Source organism: Ictidomys tridecemlineatus, chromosome X, assembly GCF_052094955.1.
Source record: "Ictidomys tridecemlineatus isolate mIctTri1 chromosome X, mIctTri1.hap1, whole genome shotgun sequence".
NCBI classification, from domain to species: Eukaryota; Metazoa; Chordata; class Mammalia; order Rodentia; family Sciuridae; genus Ictidomys; species Ictidomys tridecemlineatus.
Window position 1 is genome coordinate 91,090,758 of NC_135493.1, and position 21,752 is coordinate 91,112,509.

Consider the following 21,752-nt stretch of genomic DNA (forward strand, 5'->3'; position numbering starts at 1 on the left):
TAAATTAAAGATTGATTTAAGTGGAGCATGGAGACACATGCTTGTAATCCCAGTGACTCAGGAGGCTGAGGCAGGAGGATCATGAGTTCAAACCTAGCCTCAGCAACTTAGTGAGGCCTTAAGCAACTCAGTGAGACCCTATCTCTAATAAAATATTATAAAAGGGCTGGGGATGTGGCTTGGTGATTAAGCACCCCCTAGGTTCAATCACTAGTACCAAAAAGAAAAAAGAAGATTGATTTAGTAAATATTAAGCCATGTGAATGAAACACAGTGGAGTTGTGAACAGAATCCAGTTTTCTATGATATCTCAAAATATCTATATAACCTGTGAAATGCCATTTTTTTTATTTGGGGACTTTTTACGTTTAGGAGTATTTTCACAAATATTTATTTTTTTTCCATGGGGAAACAGAACCAAAAGGTTAAATATGTGGACCTTGGAGGATCCTATGTTGGGCCAACCCAGAATCGTATCTTAAGATTAGCCAAGGAGCTGGGATTGGAGACCTACAAAGTAAATGAAGTTGAACGTCTGATCCACCATGTAAAGGTAAGGCCAGAAGTTAAAGGACTTGAAATACTGTATTAGTATCCCCCTATATGAGTTTCAGATCATTCTCTCAGAGAACTTTTTTCATTTCTGGATGATGCATATATATTTTATAAATTCAGCCACTCTGAGAATTAAGTTGTTATTATGAAAGGAGAATTAGATGGAAATTCTAAACCTATTTAGGAAGGTTATTGACAAACTGGTATCCTCCATTTGGTAAAATGCTTAATTTCAGTAAAAAGAAATGTCATTTATTTATTAAATATCTAAATACCCATGCCACTTTCATGTTATATAAAAATCTGTGTACAGTTTTACAAATACTGCCTTACACTTTATATTATAAATACTATTTGCAATATGGCTCATGGTATATTTTGAAATTTTATTATTATATCGTATGTCAGTTGAAGTTATTCTTCTTTGAAGATTGATGTAAAAGTGGCTCAAGTCCCAAATCCCATATTTTTCAGGGTAGTTCCATTGATCTCCCCATGATTTCTGTCAGTGTTCTGGATCCCTCATTCTCATGATCAATTATGGCTCATTGTTCCTGCTTCCATGACACCTGTGCTCATTCACATTTCAAGTTCTTTGACTCTTTTTTTTCCTCTTCTATATGCCAAACTGAGATCAAAGTCACCTCTTCATCTTAATTTTTCTCAAAACCACCCCAAACATTTTTGTGCAATAGATGTGACTGAAGTTTTGAACAACAGAGGGCTTTTTTTTTCAATATTTATTTTTTAGTTGAGTTGGACATAATACCTCTATTTTATTTATTTATTTTTATGAAGTGCTGAGGATTGAATCCAAGGTCTCGCATGTGCCAGGTGAGTGCTCAACCGCTGAGCCACTGCCTCAGCCCCAACGGAAGGCTTTTGAGTGGCAGAAACCCAAACAGCTTAGAACTGCATATTGGACAATCTAATAACCCCTCATACCAAAAGACACCTGAGGATTTCTCACTGGTCTTGTTTCTGTACAGATTCCAGTCTCCCACTATGTTGCTGGTCCTCAAATTCTCTTCACATCTCCTTGATCCACTGTTTTCCCAGAATGCTTGCTTTGGTCCCAAAACTCACAGATATTCTATGACAAGAAAAGAGGTACTTATTCAGGGCCCCACCCTGGGGTCCCACAGAAGAACTGGCAGAGGTTTTGAATTTCACCCTTTCTTTTCTTTTCTTTTCTTCACTTGTTCCAGAGGTATAAGTCAGCAACATAAAGACATATTTTGCACAGGTACAAATCATCCCCTTAGAAGACACTGATGTACTGGGGCTATAACTCAGTGGTGGGGCATAGGTTTAGCATATGCATGGCCCTGGGTTCTATCCCCAACACTGCAAACACCAAAACAACAACAACAAAAAAGAAACTAGCAACAGTTTCAATTTACATAACAATTTTTGCACTTATATTTATGAGTGATGATATCAAGAAGGACAAATAACAGACCATACATTATGAATCACTTAGCAAAACAGGAACTAAGCTTTTAACTTAATTTGGCATAATGTAGTTATAAATAGATATTTAGGTTAACATTCAAATTTTGTTTTATAAGCCTTTTCTTGCTTCTAGTAGGAAAAAAAAGACACAAATTAGAAATGAGAATATAGCATTGGTGATAGTGTCATTTCTTGAACAAAATCAGCAGTTTTTAGTAAATATCCATCGTGGGGTTTCTTTCTTTTTTTAAAAAAATGTAGGTCATATTGATTGATTTTTAAAATGTCTTCCTTATTTTACCCATATGACTTGCTGAAATTGACTTCTCAGACACTAGGATGTCATAGATTCCCCCAGGCAAAGGATGTAATCAGAGATTATATTCACTTTTCTGTTTTTGCATGCCCAGAGATTTCTTGGGAGAGCACAACTATGTCCAGGATGCTTTGTTTTCTCCTGGGAATCTTACAGCTCCCATTATGTTCTTTGTTTTAGAGATTTCCCACAGTTATTAGTTGTAGAAACAGTGTTACACTTAAATGATTTTTCATAGAGATGGCCAAATGTGCTGCTTTCTTAAACTATATCCAATAATCTCTATGCAGCTGAGAAAATATAGTTAAGCAGTATCCATGACTTAATACAAGGTAGATATATATGCCAACAGTGCTCTTAATAAAATTGCAAAAAATGAAATTGCTTTTTCATTATTAAAAAACTATAACATGCCTATTGAAAAATATAATTAGAAAATATGGGTAAAGAAAATAATTTTAAAAACCCTTCCATAAGCTTATCTTGAGAAAAATCACTCTAAAACATTATCTTTGGTTCCTAGATTTTCATATTCCAGAATTGCTATTGTCTGACCTCTGCTGGAGGAAATAGAAATATCAGCATATTAAAAATATATGCATATACATGTGTATATGCTTGATATGCTGACCTGCTCTCTGATTAATTCTCACTAATGAGACAAATTGAAACACTAATGATTCTGTGAAGCAAAGGGTTTTGCAATCTTTTTTTTAAGTTGTTGATGGACCTTTATTTAATTAATTTTTATGTAGTGCTGAGGATCGAACCTAATGCCTCACACATGCTAGGCAAGCACTCTACCACTGAGCCACAACCCCAGCCTGGGTTTTGCAATCTTAACAAAGTGTCAGTTTGACCTCCTTGTGAAAAGAGGTATACAATAATTAAAAATGATAAAGACCTGGTAGCTAAGAAGACTTCCCAAACTAAACATTTGTTTTTTACCTTCATCACTTCTGTGTCTTTGGCCACATATGTAATTTTTCTCATTTTCAACCTATAAAAAGGATCTTAGATGTCTATGTCTGTTTCTGGAATTATTGAAAATAATTGACATTCTATCTCCTATTTCATGCTAGAGAATGTGGTTCAGAAATTTATCTCCTCCATTATAGCACTTTAGGCATTTGAACATTGCCCTCTGTTACCTATTTTCATGAATACTGTTCCCAAGTTCAAACTACTATTCATGTAAGTATTGTATTTGTTCCTGGTTTCTTCAGTGGACCTATATATATTTCTTAAACTGAATCCTGAGAGTATCATATATGCTGATTGCCATATTATCTGATCCTTTGTTTGAATAAGCCTGTTCAAAAGGATCAGTTTTTTTAAAATATCCTACATGGTTGGTAAGGGAAGATGGAATTTTATGTGGGGCCTTAATAACATTGGGCTAAGGAACTTGGATATGTTGGTTGATATTGAAAATGATGAAATGGAACTACTAAGAAGAGGAGGATACAGCAGTTCATGAGCTACCCAAATGAAAGGATGTCCTGCCCCAAGAGAGGATGAATCTCCTGACATCTTGATATTTCTCGATATCATAAGTTCTCTAGTAGTTGTAGAAGAAATGGTCTGCTTATACGTGGGTGTGTTCATATTGACTCCATAATAGGCATCCATAAACCACTGGTATATCATGATGAACATGTCCCTAAACTGCCTGGATTCAGTCTATCAGAAATGTTTATTTCTACTGAGTGGCATTCATTTTTAGTGTTACTGTTGATCTGTTTTTTTTTTTTTGTTGTTGTTGTTAAAATGTGGTTTTCCAAAGATGACTTTGTAATAAAAGATGTGATACCAAACTATATTGGGATTTTAGTTATTAATGGGAAAAGTGATTGCTTCAGGCCAAATTTTTGTAAGATGTTCTCTTCAATTTCAAAGTCAGTGATACAGCCTTTACTCATGGGTTATTGTTAAACACCTACTGAAGTTTGTTTTGTGAATAGTCATGTTAATTTCTACTGGTATAGTTTAGAAGGCTCATGTTTAGATGCCTTTTTAAGGAATACCTCATTATTAAAAAGAAAAAGACAAAAACAAAAACATCTTAAGGAATCCTGTTGTATTTTGACTTTGGATTCTTCCTCTTTCATGTGTTGTCATGTGTTCATGTGTAGGGTTGTTTGGTTGTTTGTGTTTTTGTTCTTTTGAGTTCTTACCTTGAAGAAGTTGCAAAAAATTCTGAAGTTTGGTACAATTTAGGCTATTGGCAAATAAGATTTCTCTGTCTCAGAAGCTTTCATCGGTCTGGAATTTGAAACTGAAATCTAGTCAAAGTGCCCATGAAAGTGCCTTAGGACTGAATATTCATTTGTTAAAAGTTTGGTCAATGTTAAGATGTGACTTAAAATCCAGATCCCAACTTCATATTGATAATCATTTCCAAGCTTCAGCTATCTGGAGGAACTGAACAAAAAGACCTTCTGGTCTTAACTTACTTGCCAATGGGCAGAAGTGAAGTTCATTATTCAAAGTCCCTTTTATGTTGTATATGGTCAGCTTCAATGATAAAGAGGCACATGAATGGGGAGACTTGTCGCTTCTATAATTGTTATCGCTCAAACAACCCCATGGAGGGAGGAGCACAGCTTGTCTTGTTGTTAACTGTGAAATCCAGTTGAAAACATGGTACCTGAAAATCACATAAAGGCAGAAGGGAGAAACTGTAGATATCTATCTATAATACCATATAAGTGAATCAGTCTAAATTGTTTCTTGATATTGGGGAATAGGAACAGAATTATAGTAGCAATGTTGGGAATTAAAATATTTAAATAATAAGCATGTAGCAAATGGAAATCATCCTGGTGCATAAGACTTGGCATCTCCCAGAGATCAGCAAGCCAAAAGTGCCCAGTCTTCTCCAGGCCACTAATGTCACCTTCTTCTCACGCTTATGCCCAAACCTATTAAACCAGGGAAGCCTGAATCAAAGTCCAGAGTGTATTTGCTTTTTTTCATAGTGACAGAAATCTCCGGGAACAGGTTAGGCAAACTCTTGTTTTTCACCCAGGAACAGCTGCCCATTTCACATGAACTTCACCCATGTCATGATGACTATATTGGCTCTGCAAATATGCCCATCTGAGGTGGGCTTAATGAACTTTCTGTTCCACCTCCACCCAGACTCCATTTCATTTCTTATTTGTTGAGAGCTAGTATGTTCTATCATTATGGGAGTATTTTTTAAAGAAAAAAATTGGAGAATAACAATATCCTCTTCAAAAAATGAGATCCATTTGGTGATCATTCTGAAGTTTATGTAGTTATTCTGGAAACTGAAGTGCTCATTTGTGTTCTTTAGAAAATAAGGGCAGCTCTTTGGCATGTAATAATATGCTGAAATTATGCCTTTGATGACTGGATTTGGAGCAACATTTTGGGTATGAAATGAATTTATTCTTGGCCCTCTTTATACCCATTTGGAACTTAAAATATGATAAAAATCAGTAAATTTATTCTCTATGCACACACACATCTGGATAAACTTACCAGTGACTAAATTTGTGGGAAACACAGAGTGAGGTTTAAATTATGCTGGGAGTAGAGGATAAAGAACATATAGAATTCAGTTATGATGGTGAGATTCACTAAGGGAAACAGGGATATAGCATTAAGTCTTGTGCAAAATTTTGCCACATCAGACCATGTGAGCATGAGGTATGGCCAAGTGGTCCAATGAATTCACAATGACTGGGGTCCAACTCATCAAAGGATGATGACTAATAAGAACACTATTTAATAAGTTGTAGAGATTCAGCAGTCTGTAGCAACAAGGGATTAACAGGAAGGACAATATGGCCTCAAGTGCATCAGCCTGCCTTGCTAAGTCCTCTGCAACAACAGCTTGAAGAAAGGTTTAGGCATGGATTCCCAGGCTGTATATTACATGGTCTTGATTTTCTCTTTGCTTCTTCTGCCACCAGATGAGGACATAAAGGTTAAAGAGATTAATTACAACTGACAGGAAGCAATGGGATCAGAGCATGAATTGAAGTCTTCAGGTGCCAAGAACACCTTATAAAAAGCTTATTGTTTGCTGAATGGAGTGGGGAGGTGCATTTTGTCATTCCCTTCTAAGCTCCAGCTCTCAACTGGTCCATCTTCCTTACTGCCAAACTTGCCCCTGATGTATTGGAAAAGTCAAGTTCAAGATTCTCCTTTTCTTAAAACGTTCCACAATTGATTAGTTATTCCAATGGCTAATTCCCAAGCCTTGTATATAAAAAAAATATGCTTTGTATGTATATATAAACACATACACATATATAGAATATTTTGTTTAGATTTAACATTATTTTATTCCTATGTTCATACTTTTTATATAGAAAAAGTTTTGACATCTGTTTTTCACTTGTGAATATTTCACAAATATTTTCCAAGGTCATTAAAAGTTCTTTGTAAATTCAATTTTAAGTATATGCATAATATTCAGTTATGTGAACACTCTGTAGTATAATGGCTATGTAGCCAATTGGTTGCCATTTTAACTGGTGGATTATAATTACAAATAATAGTGGGATTCATTGTTACATATTTGTACATGCACACAATGGAACAATATCTGGTTATTACTATTAATGAAGCATTTATTCTCTATTCAGATTATCTAACATTGATTCAGCCTCTAATATATGGGAGGTAGTGAGGTAAATGATTAAATTTGAGACAATATGGTGTGCACATGTTGTGGATTTGTACAAAGATTATCTTTCATGTGAAATGAAGTGAAAAACAACAACAACAAAAAGGAAAAATTACTGGATAAAATAAAGAAGAAGAAAATGCCCATGCCATAGTCAAACTAGAAAAAGGGAACAGGCTTAGATCATCATATCTGAAAATTGATGGCAAGGAAAATTAAGTTCCTAATCCTGGCTCTTAAATTTCCAGAGATAAATTATTTCTAAAAACAAATGAATTACACAAGTAAAAGCCAAATATCACTAATACTCTTTCTGGAAGATTCTCTTAAAGCTTCAAGGCTGATAAGTATTTGGTTTGCTTTCCAAATTATCCAGGCCACAGTTTTACCAATGCCTTGCCACTTTGTCTATATTTCAATCCCGGGACACTTATTTTCTGGCTACTTGTAGCTTGTTCATTAAGCCAATAACACATAATTGAAAATTTTATCATAGTGGTACTCTGTTTCAAAATATCAGCAAGTAATGATGCAAAGAATTCAGGAATGTGCCTGTAATCCCAGTGACTTGGGAGGCTGAGGCAGGAGGATCTCAAGTTTGAGGCCAGCCTGGGCAATTTAGTGAAACCCTGTCTCAAAATGACAAAATAAAAAGGGCTGGGGATGTAGCTCAGTGGTAGGGCATCCCTAGGTTCAATTCTCAGTATCAAAAAAAAAGAAAGAAAGAAAAGAAAAAAAAAGAAAATTCAGGAATGTGTCAGCTTTGGTGAAATTGTTGTTAAACACTGAATACATTTAAATAATTTATGTAAAAATTGGAAGAATTCCAATTGTAATATAGAATATAATTGTTAAAAACTTTATATGGTAAAATATTACATAATCAACAAAATAAAAATGTAAAGAGGGTGAGAAAGGAAAAAGTATAAAAAGGGTACTAACCACTTAAATCTTCTTTCATAGCACGAAATCAATCTACATGAAAATCGTGTAGTTAATTTAAAAAATACAAAAACTCAAATCTTTTAGTTATTCTTACAATCTTTTGACAGTACTACAGTACTCTTTCAGGGACTAATATTTCTGAGGTTTATGAAGTTTAGCATTTACTCCAATTCCCTTCAGTTTGTGTTTCTGTCATTAAATATACTATCTTTATAATATACTTATATTTATCTCATATAAAATAATATGATTCAATTCTCATATTTTTTTCACTTCTTTCCTTACCCTTTCCTTTCTCTTTCTTTCGTCCCTTGTTTCTTCCCTCCCTATCTTGAGTGTCTGTTTGTTTATTTATCCCCCTACAGCAACTATTAATCCTTTGATCTATCCATCTTTCTATCTTATAGATGCTTATAGAAAGGTCTGCAATATCATACAGCAATTGGTATGACTTTTTCTGCTAATGTGGATGGTGTGACATGGAGGTCATATGTTGTTTTCTTCTTTGTACATTTTTGTATTGCTAGACCATTTTATAAAAAGCACCTCTCATATTTGTTTTTTAAAAATGTAATTAGACTTTGGAGAGCTCATGATCTATGAGAAGTTAGACCCTGTGTTGCCAGTAGAACTCTACCTCTTGCCAGCCTTAGCAGTCTCCGGGGTTACATAGCTATTAAAAATAATCAAACTGCTTCCAGCTAGGCTGAGATCCTTTGAGTTTTGACAGTCTAGATCCCAAAGCAGCTGTTCTAATGCAGAACCTCAAAGGCTTTTATCCTGGTATTACTGGGCTGCAGAATTTCCCAATCTCTCTCTCTGTAAAACACACACACATCATCATCATCATCATCATCATCATCATCATCATCGACCTTTTGTGTGACCTTGCCATGTTATTTATTCCTCTATCCCTTGATTTCTCCATCTGGAGAGAGGGATAATTGTAGTAAAATTCAGTGCTCCAAGGTTTTACAGAGAAAGGTTATTAAGAGAAGACACTGATTGACATCATTGACACCCAGAAGGCTGATGTGATACACTAAAGATCCTAAGAACATTTTAATAAGAAGACTAATCTGTTTAATTTCCTTCTGAAATCATAATTTTTAATAGGTTTGGCGGGTTCTTATTAAGTAAGAATTTACCTGATGAGACATAAGGTAGGATAACATTTACAAACTCTTTTCACAAGAGAATCAGGCCAATAAATTTATCCTGAAAATATTTTTGTAGGCTCCTTAGAACGGAACTGGAGGGTCCCTTCCCTACAAATCCTGTCTTCTTGGTTTGGTTCCTTCTTGGTTTGGAGATTAGCATTTGACTGCAGCTAAACTCTCATGCCCACACAGACTAAAGAGATCATAGAAAAGAGAAATAATGCACCATTTTCTGGCTGGGTTAACTTCTAAGCTTTCTTCTACTCCATTCTGGAGTATGGGACAGTGATTATGATTAGGGTAATTGAGATGCCTTCTACTGGATTACTAAGTGGTCAGGCCATAGAGCTAAGTTCAGAGAATTCAAATACATTATTTATTTCCTCTTTTTGCTATTTGAATGAAATCTGATAATTCTCATTAAAATAGCTTAAAACATCACTGTCCAATAGAAATATATGTACGTAAATAAAATTTCTAGGACCCATATTAAAAAGTGAAATGAAACAGGTGAAATGAATTTTAATAATGTAATCTTATTTAACCCTATATATCCAAATTATCATCTCAACTTATAATCAATATAAAATATTATCAATGAGACATTTTACATTCTTTATTTGTAATAAACTTTTTTTAGCTGTAGATGGACACAATACCTTTATTTTATTTACTCATTTTTATGTGGTGCTGAGACTCAAACTCAGTTCCTCACACATGCTAGGCAAGCATTCTACCACTGAACCACATCCCCAGCCCCTGTAATAAACTTTTTAAAGTCAAGTGTGTATATAGCACATCTCAATTCAGACTAGTCACAATATCAAAAGTGCAACGACCACATGTGATTAGTAACTACTATATTGAATAGCACAGGCCTGAGAGATTAGCATATTCCATGTATTTGTACAAACATTTCTAATGCATCTTAAATTTAAAAAAATATTTGCAAAATATCTGCTTAAATCTCCCAACATAAATCCTACATTTTATCAAAAATCAATTTCACATCTTCTGACAATCACAAATAACGTGGAAGTAAACAAAGTGAAATTCCTTGTATGCCTGTTGCTTTGATTCATTTGGAAAAAAACTCTCCTATATGCATAGGGTGATGCTACATCCCTATGATTTTAATGCATGAGAAAGTGATCAAGTTGGAATTCAATGAGGTGGAAGTGGTCAGAGAGAAAACTATAAGTGAATATTTTTAACACTTCCTCAAACCTTGAAAGATTCTGTCCACTAAATTTAGGAAAATAACTTTATGGAGAGCTTAACTGCTTTTCATAAATCATCATTATTTTAATGAATTTGTTAATTTGTTCCTAACTATGACCACCAGAGGAGTAATCATAGAACTGGCCCAAAGAAGTATGAGTAGTGATTTTCTTCAAATCTGAGAGGAGTCCAACAAATAAGGCAATATAGAGGAAATAAGCCTTCTTCCATGGAAGAAGTTTATTTACTCAGTTCATCTTTCAGCACACATGCTCCATGCAAAATTCTAAGCAGAAGGGCTGTAGAGTGATAAGGAGCCCTTTACTGCTGACCTTTACTATTCCCCCTTTATTGAAGTTGGCAAATGTTAAGGGCAGCTGCTGTGGACACATTCTAGTCTTGTGCAAACCAAGAAAAAACTTTAATTCATAAATTACCTGTAGTTTAGTTTCCTGAGTTGAGCCAAATACACATGTACATGGGGAATCTTGGAGATTCAGTTAAAAATTGAATTTGATAATAACAATAATTGTGGTCCTAGGATATGGCACAGTAGTAGAGTGCTTGCCTACCATGCTTCCTAGCACCACACAAAAAATAATCATCATTATCTTTTAAAGTTTCCATATATGCAAAACTCTGTTCTAAGAATTGTATATACATTATTTCTCTAATACTCAGAAAAGCCTAATGGTTATTGTTATCTCTCCTTTATAAATGAGGGCATTAAGGCACAAAGTATTTCCATGGCTTGTACCAGATCACCCAGTTAGTGGGTGATAGAATATGAACTCTAACCCTGATCCATCTTATTCCAGAAGTGAGGGCTTGATGATTCAGTTGAGATGTTAACCTACCTGGAAAATCATATAAGGGTAGGTGAAGTCTCAGAAAGACAAGAAAAAAGAGTGAGGATACTAGGGGGCCCTCATTTCCAATTTTTGCTTCCTAATGCTGACTTTTTCTGTCTTATGCCCCATTACAGATTACTTCTTAATCCTCATTTGACTTCCCAGATCTCCCCATAGTATTAGCAACCCATGGAAGAACTATCCTTTTGATTAAATCAAAGACTATAGAGAGATATTTGCTGTAGTTTGGATATGGTTTCTCCTCCAAGGATTCATGCTTTGGAAGCATGCTCCCAAGTGTGGTAATGTTAAGAAGTGGTGGGACCTTTAAGATGTGGGGCCTAGTGGGAGGTTATTAGGTCATTGGGGGTTATGCACTGATTAAGGTAGTTAATGATTAAGGTAGATCTCATGGACCCTGGTTAGATCCCTCAAGGACAAGTTGTTATAAAAGAACAAGACTGGCCCTCCCTGCTTTTACTGGCTTCCCATCTTGCCATGGGATATCTCCTCACATGCACTCCTGTCATGATGCCATCCAAGTTGTCACTTAGTGAGGGAGACCCTCTCCAGGGTTGGTGCTGATGTTGGTGCCATTCTCTTTAACTGCCAAAACTATGACTAAATAAACCTCTTTTTAAAAAAATTTTATTTGTTATTTTTAGTTATACATGACAGTAGAATGTATTTTGGCAAATTATACTTACATAGAATATAACACTATTTATAGTGGTTGTACACAATTCAGATTATCCTGGTTGTGTATTCAAATACAAGGCTAGGAAAGTTATGTCCAATTAATTCTACTATATCTTTTTTAAAAAAGTACCTTTGAGTATTTTGTTATAGCAACAGAGAAAGAATTTATACAACATTAAATTATCTCATTTAATTCTTAATCCAGGAACTTAAAAATTATTAAAGCTGCTCATTCTCATGAGACTGCTGGGACTCTGTCACTGAAGATAAATATATGAGTATATGACCACATATGTATCTTGGGCTGATTTCCTGTTTCCATTGAAAGTGTAAACATAATAAAATTAGAAGAGGCATTTATTTCTGTATAACTTCGTACTTAGGCAGAATGGAGAAGATAAAACTACATATTTAAGAATGACTTATGTAGAGTAGATGTTTTAGCAGTTAAAGAGTGCCATTATGATACCTAATGACATTGATCCTTTGGATTAGAAAGGATGTGAGTCCATTGAAAAACAACAGGTTGTTGTAAGCTGCCTTTTGTCTTTCTAAGGTCAGTGTAGTTGTGCTGGTGCTATTTTGGGGGCTTCATATTTCTCCCTGATTGGTTCCAGGCATTTCTCCCAGAGTTCTGTTGACATCTTCACTATGTATCCAAGCTGGAGTAAGGTGTTTTTTTTTTTTTTAACTGTTGAGCCCTGAGAGAAAAAGAAGTAGAAATAAGAAAGAAAATGAATAAAATCCAATCTTTATCATGACCTACAAGTACCTAAAGGTTATGTGTCCACCACCCACCTGACTTGGCTCTATTCCAGCCACTCTGGTGACTACCGTGCCAAGTTTATTCCAATCCCCTAGCTTTTGGGTTTGAAGGTTGATAACAGATGACTAGCCATGCACTCTTTGATGGTGTTCCTATGGAGAGGGAATGGTGGGATCCATGCCCATTCTCTTTGAATCTGGCAGGGCTCTCACTGCTTTGACTAGCAGAATATGACAGAAGTGATACTGCTCCAGTTTGGTAGCCCAGGCCTTAATAAACCAGCAGGTTCCACTTATCTTGTAGTACTCACTTTTAGAGCTTGGAGGAGTTATGTAGATCATGGGAGAAGACCAAATACCCCAAGATGGTTGTGCTGGAGTGCCATGCTTGGTAAGTGCTCTAGCACCAAGCTATATCCTAGCCCTTTCGAAAATTTTATTTAGAGACTGGACCTCACTAAGTTCCCCAGGGTAGCCTTGAACTTGCGATCCTCTTCTTAAACCTCTGAAGAGGTTGGATTATAGCTGTGCACTATCATGCCCAGCTGTGGGGTTATTTCTTTATGCAACAGTAGATAACCAAAATATGCTTGCTATTTCCTCCACTTATAATGCTGTTTCTTGGGTCTTAACACAAATATCACCTCCTCAGAGAAGCCTTCCCTGGTGGCGCTAGTCCCTACATAAGGAGTAGCCTCCACTACCCCCATCTGGTATTCTCTATTAATTTATCTCTTTTTTCCTTTCTTTTTTTTTTTTCATAGCACTTATAAAACTCTGACATCATTATCTGACATCAAGATATGTTTGTTTTTTATTTGCCTTCTGGTAGAATGTGAGCTCCAAAAGGGCATAAATAAATAAATAAATAGATAAATAAATAAATAATATACACATTACATATAAATAAATTTATTGCATAAATATCTTTCTCTGTGTGTGTGTGTGTGTGTGTGTGTGTGTGTGTGTGTGTGTGTGTGTATCCATTGCTGTATCTTCAGCACTTGGATCAGGATGTAACACTTAGTAGGCCATAGGTAGATGTTTCTTGCATGAATGAAGGAAAGAATGGGTCTTTGCCTCATGTGAGTCTGTCCCTTTTTTGTGTGTGTTTGTGTACTGGGGATTGAATTCAGGGGTACTCCACGGAGCCACATTCTCCAGCCCTATTTTTTTTTTTAAATTTTATTTGGAGACAGGGTCTTGCTGAGTTGCTTAGGGCCTCACTAAGTTGCTGAGGCTCGCTTTGAACTCATTATCCTCCTGCCTCAGCCTCCTGAGTCCCTGGGATGACAGGTGTGTGCCATTGTGCCCCTCGAGTCTGTCCCTTTTAGAGAACAATTGGATAAATCTTGATTTGGCATCACTCTTTGGGGGGAAAATTGAAATATTTTAGTCACAAGTAATCAAGTCTTACAAGAAAATTAAGTGTTCCCCTAGAATGACGTCAAGAAACTAGAGGGTTCCCCCTTTGCAATACATACTACTAGCTCCCACTCAAATACCACAACTAAGACTATTTTCTTAGTTATAGTCAAGTTATGAATAAACTGGAGATACAGAAGTGAACAAAACTTCCTGTCCACAAGGAGCTTGTGTGTTAACTGGGAAGGATATATAATAAGTTAACAAATAAGAAAATAGAAAATAACATACACCTAAAATAGAATTAGCTATGCTTAATTTTACATTGCTTTTTATTTGGAGCGAGTGGCATAATCAAAAAATATGGTTGAGTTGGAGGTAAAACTCAGTGGTAGAACATTTGCCTAGCATGTGTGAAACCCTGGATTCCTTCGCCAGTGCTGAAAAAATTAAAAAGTTAAAAATGCTATAAAATATGAATTTTCTTAAATGAGATTAATTTAGATGTACCAAAAATTCACATATAACTTTTTCTGGAACTTCATAAAATTGCTGCTTTTTAATTTAATACTCTCAATTTTAATGGGTCTATGAGTTGATTTTTTAGTATATTTTAAATGCCATCACAATTAAAATTCAGTTAACCACCACCAAATTGCTGAATTATCCAAAGAGCTTTGGCTTTTAAAATCTGTTATTTTTTCCCAAGGTAAGATTTAATTGATACTGATGTTTTGAGTTTTTAACCAGATCTGCTAAATCTCCTATATACTCATATAAGATGTTACTGTGTTAAAATTTATGTATAATAAAGCATTTCCTTAACAACATTTGAAAAATATATTTTAAACTTGCTATCCTCCTGCCTCAGCTTCCCAAATCACTGGGCTATAGGTGTGTGCCATGATGCCCAGATCTGACTCATATTCAAAGCAGTATTCTACAGAAGTTCCCACATATGCAAGTAGATTCTCTGCACTCACAAATGTCTATGTATATTCTTCCCCATACATGGTAATTCACCCAGGTCAGTACTCTCTTCTTTCTTTGGGGCAGATACAAAATAATATACCTTCTTTCCTGTGAAGGGTCAATACTCTTTCAGCATTTAGGTATCTAACCAAGAACCCACTGAAATAATAATGCCTTATATTATCATGATTTTTGAGAATAAGGATCATTCAACTCCAGAGGTTCTCATAGAAGTGAAATTCAGCACATGTTATAAAATCATGATACCATCACAATTATTTCTATTACTTCACATCTCATTCACTGGTGATAGAAAGATTTGAAGGATCCCACTCTGTTCTCCAGCTCTGAGGATATCCAAACTGATATTTGTATGTCTGAGAGATGAGAGTGTTGTCAGTATTCCTTCAATAATTTTGAAGAGGACAAGTTGAAACTTAAGACACTCTGCATTTCTCATTATCATTGTCATCACTCAAACCCATTTAGTTCAGTGTAAGTTACCTAGCACCCTGTGGCCTTCCTTGAGATTTAAAGCCATTATATATGACCATATCCCCAATAAAAAATTAAATTGAAACTATGCATAACAATGGTATTGGTGGGGCTGGGGTTGTGGCTCAAGTGGTGGAGTGCTCATCTAGCAGGTGTGAGGCACTGAGTTTGATCCTCAGCATCATGTAAAAATAAAATAAAGATATTGTATACACCTAAAACTAAAAATATAAATATTTTTTTAAATGAATGGTATTGGTGGGGAGTGGGTATGTGGTGCACATCTGTAATCCCAGCTACTCAAGAGGCTGAGGCAGGAAGATCACAATTTCAAGGTCAACTTGGACAACTTAGTGAGGCCCTGTCTCAAAGCAAAATCAAAAAGGTCTGGGGATGCAGTTCAGAGGTAGAGAACTCTTGAGTTCAAACCTCAGTTCTGAGAAGTGGGAGAGTGAAGGGGAGGGAGAGTGATGAAATGGTGAATGGTATTAGGGGTATTTTAGGGGCCTTCTAAATTAAAAGATTAACTTTGAGTGGGTCCAGATAATACAGATCAAAGAAAGAGAAAATATTTTCACAGTGACAGACTTTCTGAGCACAAATACATAGGCTTGAAGATGGAAAAGGTGGAATATTTAAAAATAACATCAAGAGGGAAGAAAAGTCAAATGCTTATAAATTTAACAGAAGCCATGAATTTTTACACATCTTAACGATGTTTATATTAGCTAAGAAAGAAACACTCTATCTCAGTGATCTTTTGCTAATATCTTCCAGAAATTCCAAGATATGTAGGCATTATCATATCAGAGCTACTCATAGCCTTGTATTTTTCCCCCATTTTTATTGGTAAGTTATAGTTGTACCTAATGGTGGTATTTGTTGTTACATATTCATACACAGTTTAACAATATAATTTGAACAATATCACTCCCTAGCACTTCCCTGCTCCCTCCCCACCTCTCACCTCCTGGTCCCTTTCCTCTACTGATTGCCCTTTGATTTTCATGACATCCCCACTGCACCACCTTTCTTTGCCTTTTTCCTCTCTATCTTCCACATATGAGAGACAACATATGACCTTGACCTTCTGAGTTTGGCTTAATTTCACCTAACATAATGGTCCCTAGTTCCATCCATTTTCCTACAAATGACATAATTTCATTATTTTTATGGCTGCAAAGAACTCCATTGTGTGTGTGTGTGTGTGTGTGTGTGTGTGTGTGTGTGTGTATATATATATATATATCACATTTTCTATATCCATTCACTTGTTGCTGTATACTTACACACTAGCTCCATAGTTTGGCTATTGTGGAATGTGCTGCTATAAACATGGATAAGCATGTACCACTATAGTATGATGATTTTAACTTTAGGATACACACTGAGGAGTGGTATAGCTGGGTCATATGGTGGTTAGCCTTGTATTTTCTTAGGCAAGTCAAAAGACATAATAAGGGACTGGAGTTGTGGTTCAGTGGTAGAGCCTAGCATTTGTGAGGCCCTGGGTTCAATCTTCATCACTACATAAAAATAAATAAATAAAGGTATTGTGTCTGTCTACAACTAAAAACTAAATATTTAAAAAAGACATAATAATAAGCACATCTGTAATAATATTCAGATTGATATATCATAGATTTAGAGCCTAGAGGGCATGAATTTGAATTTCAGAATCACAATCTATTGGCTATGTGATTTAAGGCAAGTTTCTTTACCTCTCTCTGCCTCTGTTTTGTAATTTTAAAACTAATAATAACAGCTTTCTCATAGTGTCATTGAGAGAAATGAATGAAATGTATAAAATACTTGAAAGCATTCAGCAAATACTTACAAAGTGTTAGTCATGATGATAATGATAATGATGGAGGTGGCAATGATGATGGTGCTGATAATGGTGGTGATTACGATGCTTGCTGCTATAGCTTAGATCTTTAGTGTTTCCTAAGGCCCATGTGTTAAAGCTTTAGATTCCTACCTTAGAATTATTGGGAGGTTGTGAAACCTTTAAGAGGTAGAGCCTTGTGGGAGGCCTTTTGGTCATTGTGGATGTGCAGTGACAGCAGATAGTAGGGCACCAGTCCCTTCCTCTTCTTCTCATCTTCCTTCTCCCACTGGATAGAGGTAAGGGTTCTGCATGTCTTCCATGATTTACTGCCTTGCCACAAGTCCAAGGATATGGTGCCATTTGCTCCTGGACTGAAATCTACACAACTGTGAGCCTTTTGTCTATTCAAGTTGATAATCTCAGGTATTTTGTTTTAGTGACAGAAAGCTGACTACTATACCTACTTATTACAATCCTTACTTCTCATAACACTTTCTTCTTGCTCATGAATGATGCTTATTTTGAAGTGGTGATAGTGGTGATTAAAAAAAAAAGATGATATGGGTGCTGACCAAAAATATCCCTTAGGTGAGATTCTTGGAACCTCCTCTTGAACATTTTTTTTTTTTCACATAAGCAGATGCCTTTGAAATAGCCCTTTCTTCACAGTCCAGTTGTTACAGTTTGAATTCTCTTAAAGTGTCTTCCATGTAAACTTCACAAGTTGTTTCTTTGCCAAATTTGTCTCTTGCTTTATCCAAACCACACTCTGGGTTTCCCCTGTCATGTCATTTCTCTACTAGTTACCAGGATGTTCTTTTCATCAGCAACTGTTCAACGCCCTTCTTCCTACCTCAACAAGTGAATCTTCCTTAAGTCAACACAATTTCAACACTAGAGATTAATGTTCACAGCAACAAAGCTCCTTTTGGGACCAAGAAAACATTTGCATTTGTACATGAAATCTCTTTTGATTGATTTTAAGTGGAGTTTTCATTTCACAGCATTGAACTTCTTTGGAAGGAGTCTTCTGACACGTCTAAGTGAGTCATCATTTTGGTTTGTACTGCCAAAGACAGTCAGCATTTCTTTCCAATAGCTTATGGAGTATAAAGCTTGTACCTATAAACATTAATCAGAGGCCAAGCTTGGCACTGAATGAGTGATTCAGCAGAGAAAAGAATATATTTTGTTCTTGGATAAATTCAAGGTCATGAATTTCCATCTCATATAATCTTTCTTGAGAAGAAGGCATGTTATTGTGGAGTCACAGACCTCTTAAATTTCTAGAGTACCAGTAAATTCACCATGGACTCTGGGCATGTAATTTAATATATTTTAGGAGCTTCAATTTATAGTCTGTAAAGTGGGACTATTAGTTTCTCCCTCCTGGTGTTACCATGAAAATTAAGTATGACAATATATGAAATGACTTTTTAAATATCAAATACTTTCATCATGATTATTTTATCTTACATAGTAGAGAAATCCTTTAGGAAGGAATTTGTAATGCTTTCATTAGTGCATTATAGTTGTACATACTAGTTGCATTCATTTTGATATCAGAATATATACATAGAATTTAACTTGCTCCATTTCAGACCCCTGTGTTTCTCTTTTCTTCCCCTCTTCCTGTATTCTTCCTATACTCTACTGATCCTACTTCTACTTATTTATTATTGATTGATGTTTTATAGACACACACAAAGATGGAATTCCCTGCGGTATATTTATACATGCACATAGTATAATTTTTGTCAGATTCATTCCTCATTTCCTCCCTTCCCCATCATTCATTCCTCCCTCCAGTCACCTTCTTCTACTCCACTGATCTTTCCTCCTTTAGAATGTCACTCCTTTTCCCTCACTTTACTAAAACCAAGGAAAAAAATTTTTTGATAACTTACTTTTTAGACATATTTTTTCCAGACTTAGATCATCACATGTCCTTAGATTTTAAAATGATAGTCTGGTAACCCAAAGATAATCAAAATCTAAGGAAAAACCTGTTTTTTAAGAAAAAAAAACCATTTGTTTTAAATGTCAGTTTTTTTCTATTTCTTACTCTCCCTACCTCCTTTTTTATTGTGCTAGACTTGGACCCAGGTTACAAAGAGCTTTTTCATCTTCTTATTACTCTGTATATTTCAGGGACATCAAAAGCATTCAGATAATATCTTTGAAAGACAAGGGACACACCTGTCATCCGGCACCTGTGACCCCAAAGAGGCTACAGTTGTTTTGGATTAGCTGATCTGCTGTTTGAGGCTGGAGTTCAGGGTCCAGGCTTGGAGGTTCAGAGAGGGCTTGCTACGTAATATCACCAAATGAGCTCTTTTGCAGACAAGGGGATACTAAGTTGAGCACTTCAGGATTTATTTTTTTCTCCTGGTAAATCCCAGCATGTCCAGCAATACTATAAGGATGGGAAGCTTTGAGATTTCTACTACCAAGTCTGTGGGTTCATACAACAAAATTGCCCTAGAGGGTTATGGGAGGCTCAAGATGTTTGTGGAAAGGGAATTGATAATTAAAGTCATGATACCAATAATAATTTATATCTTTTTAAGAATTCTGCATATATCAACTCATTTAATCCCTGCCACAACCCGGAAGGTAGGTGTTGCTATCTACATTTTGCAAAATCATCTGGAAAATGGAAGTGAGCTGCCCAGAAAACATCAGAGATATAACTTACCTAAAAGTCACAGAATTAAAATGAGTTTGTTTCTTGATCCAAGGCTCCCATATTCCAAATGAAAGTTGGCAATACCTTTTGTGGAAAGAAAAATATAGGGACACTAATGATGATATTAGTCAATATTTACACACTTACTATGTGCTCAGCACTATGGTAAGGGACATAGATACATTATCTCATTGTTTGTCCTCAATATCTCCACAACGTTGGCTCTATCTGCATCCACATCATTTACAGAGACCCAGACAGCTTGTTGCATGCCTGAGTTCATGGTTACCTGCTGAGATTTTGGTTGTCACAGCTGTTCTCTGATCTCTAATAGCATGTATATGTAGGCAAAAATGATTTTTTGTTTTTTGCAGTGTTGGGATAGAACCCAGGGCCTTGCTCTACCACCAAGTTATGCCTTCAAGCCCAAAATGGATCTTTCGCAAGTGGATTCAGGTGTTTGGATAAAATAAGGGTTTACAATGATTATGACACTGAGTGTCCTTTTTGTCCCAATGCTATTGTGTTTGATTCTCTTTCTTTAGTGGCTTAAAATATAATCATGATAAAAAATCACTTTAAGCTGGTCACGATGGCACATGCCTATCTATAATCCCAGCAACTTGGGAGTCTGAGGCAGGAGGGCCACAAGTTCAAGGCCAGCCTCAGCAAATTATTGAGACTCTGCCTCAAAATAATTTTTTTTAAAAAAAGGCTGGTAATGTAGCTCAATGGTAGAGTGTTTGCTTAGCATATTCAAGGCCCTGGGTTCCATCCTTGGTATTGGGGGAAAAAAAGAATCATTTAAAGTTTGAATTGAAAATTTCCAAACCAGAACATATCTGTACAAACCCAAAAATGTACAATTCTTTTTTTAATTGATTTTATATTTTAAACACATGACAGAAGAATGCATTACAATTCTTATTACACATAGCACAATTTTTCATCTCTGTTTGTATTTAAAGTATGTTCACATCAACTCATATCTTCATACATGTACTTTGGATAATGCTGACCATTAAATTCTTAATGGCTATTTAAATAAGCATTATGTTAATATTTTATCTATGAATAGCCACATTATATTTTTTAATTAAACTAGAAAATGAGATCTGGGAAAACCAACTTTGGTGTAAATTATTTATGGAAGATTTTATGAAATCTTATAGTGAGACTAAAATTATCTTTTCTCTAATTTAAGAACTATAATTAAGCAAATATAGTTAGCAGAATATGATAAAAATGTGTGGAAGAAAATATTTAAACATTTAAATATTTTAAATTTCATTGAAATTTGGAGATTATGTGGATTTTACCTCCAAGATTCTTTCCTAAATAACTCAAAATATACAGTAATTGTTGCTTCTTAGGCCCTTAGATATTTTTTAAGATCACAAATTCACTCTTCTTCATTGCACAAACCTTTATTATATGAACATTAGTGGGATTTTAAAATTGTGATCTATGATATAAAAGTAAGCTTTTCCTGTGGGCCTTGGATTTGATTACAAACTTTCTCATCTCAACTTCCCCTTTTCAAGACTCTAAACATGGCAAAAAATATTGTCTTCAATTTGTTCACTTGAGTCTGTATTGAGCAGTCATTGTTGTATTTCCCATTCCCTGTTGAGGATCATGGAGAAGATTGGGTTGTCCCCACCAAACCCCCAAAAGAAAACATCCCTATTTTCAAATGAGGTTCCATTGGACCTATTTCCAGAAGTTTCTCATGAGGTCTTGGCCATTCCAGAGCCATGGGATTGAGAT

The 21,752-nt window shown here is 35.5% G+C and overlaps 1 protein-coding gene across 1 annotated transcript in view; it reads left to right on the plus strand.

The window, feature by feature from the left end:
* Window positions 1-21,752, plus strand: part of Maob (monoamine oxidase B) — a 108,326-nt gene that overhangs the window by 45,266 nt on the left and 41,308 nt on the right. The window contains exon 3 of the mRNA XM_005323983.5: window positions 416-553. Coding sequence (XP_005324040.1) covers window positions 416-553 — 138 coding nt within the window. The remainder of the gene's footprint in view (window positions 1-415; window positions 554-21,752) is intronic.